Below are 12935 nucleotides of genomic sequence, written 5' to 3'. Positions count from 1 at the left end.
TCCGACTCTCATTCTTCGCAGTGCCTTTTATTTCTGGAGTGCCATTGCAGGCGGCATAAATTCTTAATTAGTCTAGGCCACACGGAAAATAATATTATTACCTTAATAAAATTTAAAATTATTTAATATTTGTTTGGTTTAAATTATGTATTTTAATTTTTAGGAAGGGTGTCATACATTTTTGTAAAGAACTTATTAAGTATAATTTCTATCAGTCGCTGAAAATATTAATTTTAATTCCTAAGAATGTTTTTAAAGAAAAATGGTAGCATTTTATTCCATAAAATAATATCTTTTAAATGTTAAACCACTATTGTGAAGTCTATTTTACTTATATCTTATATCTTACATACTTGTTTAGCCCATTCTCTTAAGAAATCTTTTGAAAACGGAACAAGGTACAGATATATTGATATTTTTATTATTTCAAACTAATAATGGATATAAAATAAATATAATTTAAATGTCTTATTAGGTCGAAGGTAATTTTTTTCTGTGCATTAAAATTTTTGGTCTCCAGCAAGACTAGAAAAGGAATGCGGAGAAAATTCCCCTACAACCAGGCAGTCTGGCAGAACAACTTCAAAATCGAAAACGAACCGAATATTTTCTCGACCAACTTGTAGTGTGCCAAATAAACTTCGGACTTTTCAATACCAGGAAAACTGCGGGTGAGTTCGCTGTGACTTGTCATATATTTTTCACCTGTTTCACTCGATTATGCACTCGTTAGCGTGTTTGAAATGTCTGCCTTATCGGCAGTGATTGCCATATCTTATCAAATGGGGTCTACAATCGAAACCTCCAACAGAAAATAAAGAGCTGAGCACCCGCCGTCGCATTAAAGGCCACAAATCGGTCATTTTCTGTGGATTTTCGCTTGATTCTCCAAGAACTCTGGGCTCAGTTTTCTGGGGGCTTTTCGTTTTGGTTACTTTTGCACAGTTTTGCGCTTATCTCTGCACATTTTCGAACGTACTCCGCCCCGCCAACACAAGAAGTGGCCAAATCGCATGGAATTCTTCCCTCCAGCTGTGGGAGTCCCATGGTATTGCAAACTGGTGGAATCGATTGCGATTTATTGTGTTTATTTGGGTAGGACGCAAGATTAGGAGTGGTAAAACCTGGAAATTGTGGGAGTCCCATTCGTTCTAAATACATGTTCTTCATCACTTTTATGATTACCTACATTTTATAACAGTTTATGTCAGGTTTTTGGTAAGAGTAACTTATTATAAGAGTAACTTATTATCATTATGCACAGTTGACCTGCCTTAAAACCTAAAAGAAGAATTAAAAAATAAAAGATTTTACTATTATTGCCTTTTTATTGCAGAAAGTAATACAATTGTCAAAACCTTTTTAATTTTCTTAAGTTACGCGCCATTTACGTAAAATCCAATGCCAATCTTTTGAATTCGCCGCAAGCAACTATAACCTAGCCGGGTTAACAACCTAGTACGTCCTTCTACCACCCAATTTCGCATCAAGTACCACAACCACATTATTCAGAGTTACCGGATCCAAAGTAGCCGTTAAAATTAAAATTTAGTAAACGTAATTTTGCTCTCCAAATAATTAGTTGATAATATAAATAATGCATAGTTTTGTAAACAAAATCATATATTTTTTAACAAAAATATTTGTTTTAAATATACATATTTAAATATCCAAAAAATACATATCGAGATTTAAAGGACTTATTTCTCTGTCTACTGCTATAGCTTGACCCATGCAAATCTCTTTTCATTAAATAGGCAGGAAAAACTAACATGTAATTTTTGTGTACAAATAATACAAACCTTATACGTTGACAACCCTGCAAAGTGAACCTGATGCTTCCCACATAAGTAAACATCTTAGATGCACTCGAATTTCGTCGCCAGGCACCGCCAGTCGAGATCGATAGAAGGCAAAGTCCAGGGCACCGCCATCGAATGTTGGGCGTTTCAAATTTCCTGGCTGCTTTAATTGCCGATTTCCCATTATCTTTGATTTTGTACATATGCGACGGAAATTCCTGCAAATATGGGAAAATTATGATAAGATAGGATAGCCCTTTTTCCAATATTTGTGAAATGGAATATATTATGAATTACCTATTTGGAAGTCAATACATTTCTTTTTTTTTGTGCTTTGTAATATAGGTTTAAGCAAGGAACCGCAAGTAAAAGTTATTTGGGAATTTTATTTTAAAAGGCCTATTGGAAATTGTATTAACTTTTTAGCCAACTAGGCTGATTTTATCACCCTTTGTAGTCAAGCTAAATAATAGTTTTATTTATTGTCAATACTTGCTGATTCTTTTAAACTTTGTGGACAAAAGTTTTTTATTGACGTTCAAGACTCACAAATATATCTGATTTAGGTCTCTGGCTTAATTTATTGTAATGCTATCAAGAGATTGTACTTAATAGAAGTTCCTAAGTACTTCGCTTTAATTTGCCGAATATGTCAGCTTATAGGGGAGGAGGATGATAAAATTATAGAGTACAACTGTTCAGAATTGAAATATGATAAGTACTAGATTACTATATCGCTTGTAAGAAATAGCTAGCTAGTACTTGCACCATTAAAATATCATTGTTTAAACTGTCTTTAAAGCAGGCGGTCAAAGAGCTTACCCACTAAAAGCACAAACAAATATTTGCTACCTTTATTTTCGCTACTATAATTGGTTTATAATTGAACAGAGAGGAGAGGTATACTATATAGATAGAATGAGTAGAGAATGAGAATGGGAGAGAAAACTGGAAATAAGAACAGAGAGTGACTTTGGAAGACTAGATTTATGAAATCTAATGGCCAAATTTGGAAGCCAAGGCAAGCTCAGTGGAATATTGCATTCCATCTATCAAGAGAGTGCAAGAAGAAGAAGCTGGAATGAACCAAATAACTGGTTAAATATGTTAACTAATTCATTAACCGTGTTTCCTTTTCAACGCCCACTAAAAGTAGAACCAAGAGAGAGAGTCTACCTTTAGTTCCTCTCTCTATCTCTCATTCAAGCCGGCCGGCTTACTCAGACATGCAAGCACCCACAAGCTTCAGAGAGAGTGGGGTTTCGGGAAGAGAGCCCCAGTGGGTGAGCGTATAAAAGCCGCGTCGCCGGCAGAAGAAAGTCAGTTGCTGTGCAATCGTTTTGGCGATCGGTTCAGTGAGTGAAAGCGTCCCAGTGGGTGGAGAGAGAGTAACGGAAGAGAGTGCGGAACGTACGCTTGATTGCCGAATTGAAGAACTGAGAGCAGCCCAGTGCCCCAGCTGATTTGTATTCTTTCCCGAGGTAAGCTATTGGGATCCCGATCCCTCGTCTGGAACCATCCACCGAATTTCGTACTGCTCAAGTGATGTAATTACGCACCTCAGACCCATACAACAACACGAAAGTCTTACCCTTGCCAAAAATTGGAAAACGCTTTTGCGAACTTCGAAGCCAGCCGAATGGTGTTCGTCTCGATTCGATTCGGTTCTAAAATTACACACATTGGTTTTTTGGCTTCGATTGATTTTTGATTTTTGGGTCAATCGATTCGAAATCGAAAAGTTTTGAACTCGTTTCGCTGATTCGCAGTTCGCGCGGATCTCTCGCCCCGCTCGCAAGCAAATATGTGAAGGACAACTACGCGAACCGATCAACTAAAGGCCCTCTTCTTCTGCCTCTTCAGAAACCGATCAGATCGGAACAGAAATATAGAAACGACCATTGCACCTCCGTCGACTGTGGAGTGCGTGAACGTATTTCGAAGCGTGAGGTACTCGAATCGGGAACCGTCTTGAGTGCAGTGCATATTCAGATCAGAACCTCATCAAAACGCAGGCTTACATAACCCCCGACCAATACCTTTCCGAAAGAAAGAAAAAGTTAAGAACCGAGCAAAACGATCAGGAATATTTCCGAACTGATAATGGAGTGTACGCCTTGAGACTAGGGGTCCCAGACTTTCGAATTCTAGTGATAACCCCATCGCCCAGTTCATCTCGGAAAGTGGCCCATATGGTCGGCTGTGCACGTGAATCCATTCAGTGCAGTGCCCATTGACGTACTTTACTATCCCCTGGGTCCTTGACCCACCGTGTGATCCCTGCCCTTTCCCATGGATTCTAATTCGAATTCGATAATTGGATAATCTTGGCGTCATTATCTGCGCTAACCTTTTCCCACGATTAAAGTGAAACCATTTCCCTCGATTTTAGTGCCAAAGTGCCAGATCAAAGAGCCAAAATAGATCAGCAAATCGAAATTGAATTAAATCATGACACCGAAACACAGAGACAGACCAAATTAAATTCAATTGAAGCTGTCGTGGCAACAAGTGCCAGGAAAAAAGAAGGCAGAAGATAACGCCGAAAAGTCGAATCGATTGTTGCAATTTGAGACTCTCCGCTCCGAAAGCGAAAATTGCAGAATTGCAGCGGAAGAGGCGGCCAGTCGGGCATTACTGAACCGGGGGAGGGGGTCGAAATCTTGGTGACTGACTGGGCGCCCTGCCAAAATCATGGCGAAGGCAGAGATACTTTAGCTATACAAGTATACATTCATCGAACGAAAACTGGTTTACGTTCCACATGGATCCTATCCCACGTTTAAATATTTACCCAGCCAATGCAAAAAGTGTCGACTACAATGAAAACAGGGGCGTAGTACCCGTTCCTCCGGCGATTCTTCTGCCGGCAGCGCCAACGCCCCAAAAGATATTGAGCCTGACTTTTGCGCGACTCGGCAAAAACAAGAAAAGAAAATATAGGGGGGTGGGTAAAAGTGGGCAGTGGAGGAGTGGTGTCTGTTTCTGATGTGCGTGGGTGTGTTGTCTGTGGACAATCAATGCACTTCCGCTGGGGTCTATGGGGAAATACTCTTGTGCACAAGTATGCATTTCAAGAGGTATATACTGTATGTATTGCAGTTTTATGGTAATTATCTTTTCTGTCAACTTTTGCCTTGACTGCGCTTGATTTATTGCACAATTCTTGAGAAGCCCCCAAATAAGGCCAGAAATAAATAACTGGAGAGCAAACATGGCTTCAAAAGTATGCGTGCCAAAGTTAACTAACAGATTATATCAGTTTACCCCCAGCGGGTTTTTATATTGCACCCACTTGCAGAATATTCTAGACATTCTTTATCATGGATCTTTAATCGTAAAAGTTTACGAACCTATCCTTATCCTTATCACTCACGCATATTCTGACCTACTTCGCACACAAACATTTGTCACGTTCTCCTTATCACAAAAAACAGGCTATCGACTAACCGGGTTTAAACTTAGAACAAACATAAACAAAATTGGGGAAAAATAATCTTAGCTATTTCGCCATAATATGAAATTTTGGGAAGTGTGCTATTTAAGTTGATATGGATTTTTAATCATAAGCCAATAATTGGAATTATCTAACTGAGGGCTCTGAGAGTAAACATTGGTTCTATTTTTTACAAAACAGATATCAATTTATGTTAATACAGATTGATAAAATTCTTAAAGAGAACTTACCTTACTAAAAGTTTCTGTTACTCAAACTAAATCGAGTAATCAAGAGTACTTTCGACTTGATTTCAAGAACGATTCTTCTCAAATAAGTAGGAGCCGAGTTCTCTAAATGAGAAGATATGTATAATCTTTATGAATAACTCGTACTACAACTCGAACTTTTTTGATGACTGACGGTTCGTGTTATGGAAGTTGTACTGTATTTGTTCGCCCTCCCTAGTATTACATTGATAAGAACCTTGATAGCATAGCCAGTCGATGACTAAGCCGATTGTTTTATTTTCACCTCACTTCGCAGGGAATTGCATTGAGAAAGCGCAGAGATGGCCGATGAAGCACAAGCACCACCAGCTGAGGGCGCACCACCAGCCGAGGGCGAGGCGCCACCACCCGCCGAGGGGGCCGAGGGTGCCGTCGAGGGCGGAGAGCCCGCTCCTCCCGCAGAGCCCGCCGAGCCCATCAAGCACAGCTACACGCTCTTCTACTTCAACGTGAAGGCGTTGGCCGAGCCCCTGCGCTACCTGTTCGCCTACGGCAACCAGGAGTACGAGGATGTCCGCGTCACCCGCGACGAGTGGCCAGCCCTGAAGCCAAGTGGGTTCCATAACTTCATAACCATGCGGATCCATATAACCTGGTTCTCCTCCCCCAACAGCCATGCCCATGGGCCAGATGCCCGTCCTCGAGGTGGACGGCAAGCGTGTGCACCAGAGCATCTCGATGGCCCGTTTCCTGGCCAAGACCGTCGGCCTGTGCGGCGCCACTCCGTGGGAGGACCTGCAGATCGACATTGTGGTGGACACCATCAATGACTTCCGTCTAAGTAGCGAACAATGTGTGCCTCAGTTTCATGTTCAGTGTCCTTGATTAACTCTGGAATTTTTAATGTATAGAAATTGCAGTCGTCTCGTACGAGCCGGAGGACGAGATCAAGGAGAAGAAGTTGGTCACCCTGAATGCGGAGGTCATTCCATTCTACCTGGAGAAGCTCGAGCAGACCGTCAAGGACAACGACGGCCATCTGGCTCTGGGCAAGGTGGGTGATGACATCTTGATAAAAGTTGTATTGAAGCTGTGGAATTGAAAAACAAACAGCACTGAAGTTTTCGCGATTAGGGGATACATCTATGATTTAAGACAGCTCTGCTCCCTATGAAATTATATTGTGCTAAAGAATTCGCGACTTTTAATTGCTGAAGAATTCGCGCTATAAAGAAAAAACCATCTTTTCTATATCTCCTTTTATGCAGAGCTTCATTAACTTTAACTGCTCTATCTGTAAGAGATAAACCTCAATAATATCCCTTTTTCCACCCACAGCTGACCTGGGCCGACGTCTACTTCGCAGGCATCACCGACTACATGAACTACATGGTCAAGCGCGATCTGCTGGAACCGTACCCAGCCCTGCGCGGTGTCGTGGATGCCATCAACGCTTTGGAACCGATCAAGGCCTGGATCGAGAAGCGCCCCGTCACCGAGGTCTAAGTGCCCCGGACTGGAATTGGGAGGAGGGAAACCATTGCACACCACTCAGACACAACTGCAGAAATGCACACACCACCCACATCCGTACACATTTTGTTCCTTTTTGCGGAGGATCCGGGTCCGAGGAGCGGCGGACTTTCGCACGGGGTCTTAGACGCGTAGGAGTTTAGCACGTATCACTATGAACAAATCGTATTTGTTTTTACTTTCTTGGTTATAATTCTCTTTGCATGGCGCTATATACATATTTCTATTGGGATCCGCTGCGGATCGCCGTTCGTTAGCTTCTTCTGAAATGATGAAAGATACATAATACTTATTGCACAGTTTATAATATTTTGGCCTACGTTTAGAACATACATTTAGCGCACCTATGCAGACGCTTACTGTAACTATGTTTATAAATACAAAATCTACGAGTGGTTCATCTTTTAGACGTATTCTATTATAATTAATTCACTGCGAAAAGCTCAACACATATTTAAACAAATACAGCGAAGGCTGAGCATCAATTACAAATTTTATTTTTTTTTTTGTTTTCAACAACACGCTATCGCGGCCCCAGGAACTTTCTTCGTCTCATCCAGTTCCCTATAAAGTAAATCTTAAAAAAGACTCACATCAATAGAACCGGACTCCTTGAAAATTAACCAAAATCAAACGATATGGAAAATCTATAATAGGAACAGACTTTAACTGCCAAATTCAAATGCACGCAATCACTTACATCAACTTATACATTTTATTTATTCAAATTTGTAATGGTATTTTTTAAATATTTTCACAAAACACTTTTAAATAAACTAAACACCTAAAAAGGAATGAGCACTTTTCGAAAGCATCACAACTCGTTTTACTTTACTTTTGAAGAATGTTTGGGGCTTCCATGTTCCAAAATTCCAGATACTATTTAAAACATTATAGAATTTTTAAACCAATTAGTTTGGATTCCTCATGGTACTGGATAAACATATATGTTCCCTTACATTTCATTTTATTCCAAGACAGTTAAAAAAGGTTTTAAATGTTAAAAAGCAAAAGCTTCCATGTTCCAAAATTCCAGATATTATTTAAAACATTATAGAATTTTTTAACCAATCAGTTTGGATTCCTCATGGTACTGAATAAGCATATATGTTAAAAAAGGTTTGAAATATTAAAATGCAAATGACATTTGAAAATATAAAAACAGATATTTAATAACTTTTTTTGTCACATCAGACATACATAGCTTAAAAGTATAAATGCACATTTGGCAAATTTTATTTCATAGTCTTCCATTGATAGTTGCGGTTACTGGTGCTTCCAGTTGGGTGGGCGCTTCTCGAAGAAGCTGGCGATGCCCTCTTTGGTGTCGCCCAGCTGGAAGTTCTCGCACATCTTCTCCTGGGCAGCAGCAAAGGCTTCCGCCTGGGACATGGCCAGCTGCTTGTAGTAGAACTCCTTGCCCAGAGAGATGACGGCCCGACTCTTGGCCTTGATGGCGTTTGTGATTTCCTCGATCTCCTTATCCAGATCCTCTGCTGGAACTGCTTTGGTGACCATTCCCGATATGTAGGCTTCTTCGCCAGTAACTGGAAGACCAGTCATTAGCATATAGGCGGACTTGGGACGCGACATGATGCGGGCAACGGCCACGCCGGGAGTGGAGCAGAAAACTCCAACGCCAGCTCTAGAAGGGATTGATTGATAGCTTAATTAAAGGGGTCTGTGGTGGTGCACCATCCTTACCCCGGGGTAGAGAACTTGCTTGTCTTGGAGCAGACCACCATGTCACATGAGACCACCAGTTGGCAGCCCGCAGCAGCCGCATAACCATTGACCTTTCCTATCACAGGCACCGGTAGCTTTTGGATGTCGTTTATAACGTCGGTGAGCTTCTGAAAAACGCAGGCCTGTATCTGTGGGTCGTTGTGCAGCTCCTTGAGGTTGTGACCCGCCGACCAGATCTTTCCCTGGGCCGTCAGAACCACACATCTCAGGTCCACATTATCCTTATCTTTGACCAGAGCCTCCTGAAGGGCAGACATCATCTCTAGCGACAGGGAGTTCAGGGTTTTTGGGTGATTAAGCGTTATCTCCCGTACCCCCTGCTCCTCCTTGACCAGGACCAGATCACTTGCTCCTCCGCTGGCGAAGCGGAGCACCTGTGGCGCCCAACCTGTTGCATATTTTGATATTTTCCAGGAGTTTGGCAAAACACGCAACATTTTTGTTTTGATTTGGCACCAGTGTTGGTAAACATGCTCGCCTAACAGCTGACCACCTATCGAAACAGCTGCTTATCGATAGCAACAGTCATCGAAACCGCTATGAGTTTGTACGATTGAAAAGTTTAAGTTTAATCCGCGTTTTACAAAGCTTTTCCGCGTACTTAGCTGCCCCACTGTACAGGTGAGTAACCGCTCAGGTGCGTCAATAACCGCTGCCTTTGTTTGTGCATCAGCTGAGCGGCCAGACACAACAACAACGCCAGAAGCGAGAGCCTCTTATGTACTTGGTAAACCTAAACCTATGTGACTACCACACATGCAGAACTTTATCAGCCGCCAAAGCGATTTGTTCTCGTCGCCCCACATTTGCTGGCCCCACGAATCAGTTAACCATTCGAACCGCGACAGAGCGGATCCATCCGATCCCCCGATCCCCCGATTTGAGCTCCACTAAAGGGTATTCGCACTCGCACTCCATTCCGACAGCTGCCACAAGATGCGTCCATTCTCCGGCAGCGACTGCATCAAACCCGTCACCGAGGGCATCAACCGAGCCTTCGGCGCCAAGGAACCCTGGCAGGTGGCCACCATCACGGCCACCACGGTCCTGGGAGGCGTCTGGCTCTGGTCAGTGATCTGCCAGGATGAAAGTGAGTTGATAGTGAAGATCTACATGGAGGGGTTCGGTTCGAGTAGGATAAGAGTGGTTGAAGAAGTATAAAAGATAGAACTTCTGGGACAAGTTCTCTGGGCTGTGTACCCAAGAAAATATGTAATCTACCAGAAGAAAAGTGAGAAAGGCCAGTACATATGTACAATATAATGCCAAATCACTATAGTCAACTCATTCCTTCTGTTCCCAAGTTGCAGGGCAAGGCCCCTCAATTACCCAAAATCCATCAAACTATCTTATCTAATGGGCGCGTTCCTTCGAAACCTTTATAAATACAGCTCGAGTTTTTTAAAATAAACTAGCTAAAGCCGCATTTTTAAAAATACATACATATACTATATTATTATTAAAAGTTTCATAATCATATATACTTATGACTAAGAATTGAACTCCTATCAAAAAACTTTACATAAAAGATAGCTGAGAATATTTGTCTCAAGTGAGCAGAAAGGAATTTAACTGTATTTGTGGTCAAACCGTATTATTATCATTCAGAAATAGACCTTAATGTGTACTTTGTGCTCTTGCCTTATATAAGCTTGATCAGATGCCATGCACTCGACGGCTGCCCTCCCCGAACTTCTGTATTTAATCAATCCACAGATTACGTTAGATTAGAGTTAAGGCGTTTGCTAAAGCGTGTAGCTACTCAAAATCAATGAGATATGCAAAGTTCAACAGCTTGAAGTAAAGGAAATCGATAAGATTGAGATATCCTCCGTTTAGTACCAGAACTAATGGAATTTAGTAGTTTCCCAAAACCATGACTAATGCGTTTGATTAAGAATGCTCCTATTTGCTAGCATAGTTTCTTAAGGGATCCATAAAACCAGTCCAAAGTATCGTCTACACCAAAACACGCCATATCTGATAAACTTTGAGTGGTATAATATATTGTTTATCAGGTGACAATTCATCTCAATAAACGTTCTTTGTTTTGGGTCTGTTCACCTCAAGATAAGACTAATTTTAGCTTTTGATATTTTTATGATTTATCCAGATGTCTAGAACAGAGTGTTATGAAAACGTTTCTTTAAGCCTGAACCAACTAATCCCAGATCTACTCTACCCCCAGGTCTTTACATCCGTGGCAAGCGTCAGTTCTTCAAGTACGCCAAGAAGATTCCCTCCGTGCGTCGTCAGGTGGAGACCGAGTTGGCCAAGGCCAAGAACGACTTCGAGTCTGAAATAAAGAAGAGCAACGCCCACCTCACCTACGTGGAAACTCTGCCCGAGAAGGGCCTCAGCAAGGAGGAGATTCTCCGACTAGTGGATGAGCACCTGAAGACCGGCCACTACAACTGGCGGGATGGTCGGGTATCCGGAGCAGTCTACGGCTACAAGCCAGAGCTGGTGGAGCTCGTCACTGAGGTCTACGGCAAAGCTTCCTACACGAATCCCCTGCACGCGGATCTCTTCCCGGGCGTGTGCAAAATGGAGGCTGAAGTTGTGCGCATGGCGTGCAACCTCTTCCACGGAAACTCCGCCAGCTGCGGCACAATGACCACCGGCGGCACCGAGTCCATCGTGATGGCAATGAAGGCCTACAGGGACTACGCGAGGGAGCACAAGGGAATCACAAGGCCTAATATTGTGGTGCCGAAGACAGTGCATGCTGCCTTTGATAAGGGTGGTCAGTACTTCAACATCCACGTGCGCTCCGTGGATGTTGATCCGGAGACCTACGAAGTGGACATGAAGAAGTTCAAGCGCGCCATCAACAGGAACACTATTCTGGTAGGGATCAGCATGGTTAACTTATCATATTTACCCTGATACTTAATGTAACTCTTTCCCTGCAGCTGGTTGGTTCCGCGCCCAACTTCCCCTATGGAACCATCGATGACATCGAAGCCATCGCCGCTCTGGGCGTGAAATACGATATTCCCGTCCACGTGGATGCCTGCCTGGGCAGCTTTGTGGTGGCCCTGGTCCGCAATGCGGGCTACAAGCTTCGTCCCTTCGATTTCGAAGTCAAGGGAGTGACCAGTATCTCCGCTGACACCCACAAGTACGGATTCGCACCAAAGGGATCGTCGGTGATCCTTTACTCGGACAAGAAGTACAAGGACCACCAGTTCACCGTGACCACCGACTGGCCCGGTGGCGTGTACGGCTCTCCCACCGTGAACGGCTCCCGAGCTGGAGGTATTATCGCCGCCTGCTGGGCCACCATGATGAGCTTTGGCTATGAAGGCTATCTGGAGGCCACTAAGCGCATTGTGGACACGGCTCGTTATATCGAAAGGGGGTAAGATTGCCAAGAAACCAAATCAAATAAGTCTTAATCAAATTTCTCATTTCTAGGGTGCGCGACATCAATGGCATCTTTGTGTTCGGCAAGCCAGCCACTTCGGTGATTGCCCTGGGCTCCAATGTTTTCGACATTTTCCGGCTATCGGACTCGCTGTGCAAACTGGGATGGAACCTGAACGCCCTGCAGTTCCCATCTGGGTGGGTGACTCAGCTTTTAAATTAGCGAAATCATTCTAATAAGTTATATTCATCTTTCAAGCATCCACATCTGCGTGACGGACATGCACACACAGCCCGGAGTGGCGGACAAATTCATTGCCGATGTGCGCAGCTGCACGGCGGAGATCATGAAGGATCCCGGCCACCCGGTGGAAGGAAAGATGGCCCTCTACGGCATGGCCCAGAGCATACCCGACCGTTCGGTGATCGGAGAAGTGACTCGCCTCTTCCTGCACTCCATGTACTACACGCCCAGCCAGAAATAGACACCTGGGGCAACCCCCTTACTCCTCTCTCACCCCACGGAGCCGATGCATTTCCTGTGCCGTATTTAAACCACCAAAACACCCCGTTGTTAAACCTTCCTCAAGCAATTCATTCTAGCCTGCAATTAGTGCTGTAATCGAGGGTACAAAACGTCGTCCTAGGCGTAAAGGATCTACATTCATCCCGTATATCAACATTCGTCGCTCTTGGAGCCCTGTTATTGAAGTGTTTTTCTGTGTAACTTGCTAGTGAAATATGTAATAAAATAATATTAATCATTTTTTGTATTCTCAACTATAACTTCTTTCTATTTATTAAACAACATGTTTCCTA

At 43.0% G+C, this 12935-nt stretch overlaps 3 protein-coding genes across 7 annotated transcripts; 2 read left to right on the top strand and 1 right to left on the bottom strand.

The window, feature by feature from the left end:
* Positions 1-3129: 3129 nt before the first annotated feature.
* Positions 3130-7815, top strand: LOC119552188 (glutathione S-transferase S1). 3 transcript variants are annotated; one of them, XM_037862035.1, is made up of 5 exons: positions 3130-3283; positions 5785-6080; positions 6142-6309; positions 6380-6522; positions 6807-7815. In XM_037862035.1, exons 2-5 carry the CDS (start codon positions 5810-5812, stop codon positions 6972-6974), a joined length of 750 nt encoding a protein of 249 aa, XP_037717963.1. In that variant the 5' UTR covers positions 3130-3283; positions 5785-5809; the 3' UTR covers positions 6975-7815. The 3 variants fall into 3 exon arrangements, with proteins under 3 accessions (XP_037717963.1, XP_037717964.1, XP_037717965.1); XM_037862036.1 differs by lacking the exon at positions 3130-3283 and adding an exon at positions 3594-3752; XM_037862037.1 differs by lacking the exon at positions 3130-3283 and adding an exon at positions 3842-3861.
* Positions 7816-8190: 375 nt separating this feature from the next.
* Positions 8191-9210, bottom strand: LOC119552186 (enoyl-CoA hydratase domain-containing protein 3, mitochondrial). Its single transcript, XM_037862034.1, has 2 exons — positions 8706-9210; positions 8191-8646 (listed from the first exon to the last, which is right to left on the bottom strand). Exons 1-2 carry the CDS (start codon positions 9182-9184, stop codon positions 8268-8270), a joined length of 858 nt encoding a protein of 285 aa, XP_037717962.1. The 5' UTR covers positions 9185-9210; the 3' UTR covers positions 8191-8267.
* Positions 9211-9251: 41 nt separating this feature from the next.
* On the top strand, positions 9252-12902 carry LOC119552185 (sphingosine-1-phosphate lyase). Of its 3 annotated transcripts, none has more exons than XM_037862032.1 (6): positions 9252-9368; positions 9674-9837; positions 10936-11597; positions 11663-12111; positions 12168-12314; positions 12376-12902. In XM_037862032.1, the coding sequence occupies exons 2-6, from the start codon at positions 9684-9686 to the stop codon at positions 12599-12601; spliced, it is 1638 nt and encodes a 545-aa protein (XP_037717960.1). In that variant the 5' UTR covers positions 9252-9368; positions 9674-9683; the 3' UTR covers positions 12602-12902. The 3 variants fall into 3 exon arrangements, with proteins under 3 accessions (XP_037717960.1, XP_037717959.1, XP_037717958.1); XM_037862031.1 differs by having other exon boundaries at positions 9270-9368; positions 9510-9837; XM_037862030.1 differs by lacking the exon at positions 9252-9368 and having other exon boundaries at positions 9419-9837.
* Positions 12903-12935: the final 33 nt, after the last annotated feature.

This window comes from Drosophila subpulchrella, chromosome 2R, assembly GCF_014743375.2.
Source record: "Drosophila subpulchrella strain 33 F10 #4 breed RU33 chromosome 2R, RU_Dsub_v1.1 Primary Assembly, whole genome shotgun sequence".
NCBI lineage: Eukaryota > Metazoa > Arthropoda > Insecta > Diptera > Drosophilidae > Drosophila > Drosophila subpulchrella.
The sequence above is the reverse complement of the archived record's forward strand: the minus strand, read 5'-3'. Positions and strand labels throughout refer to the sequence as shown.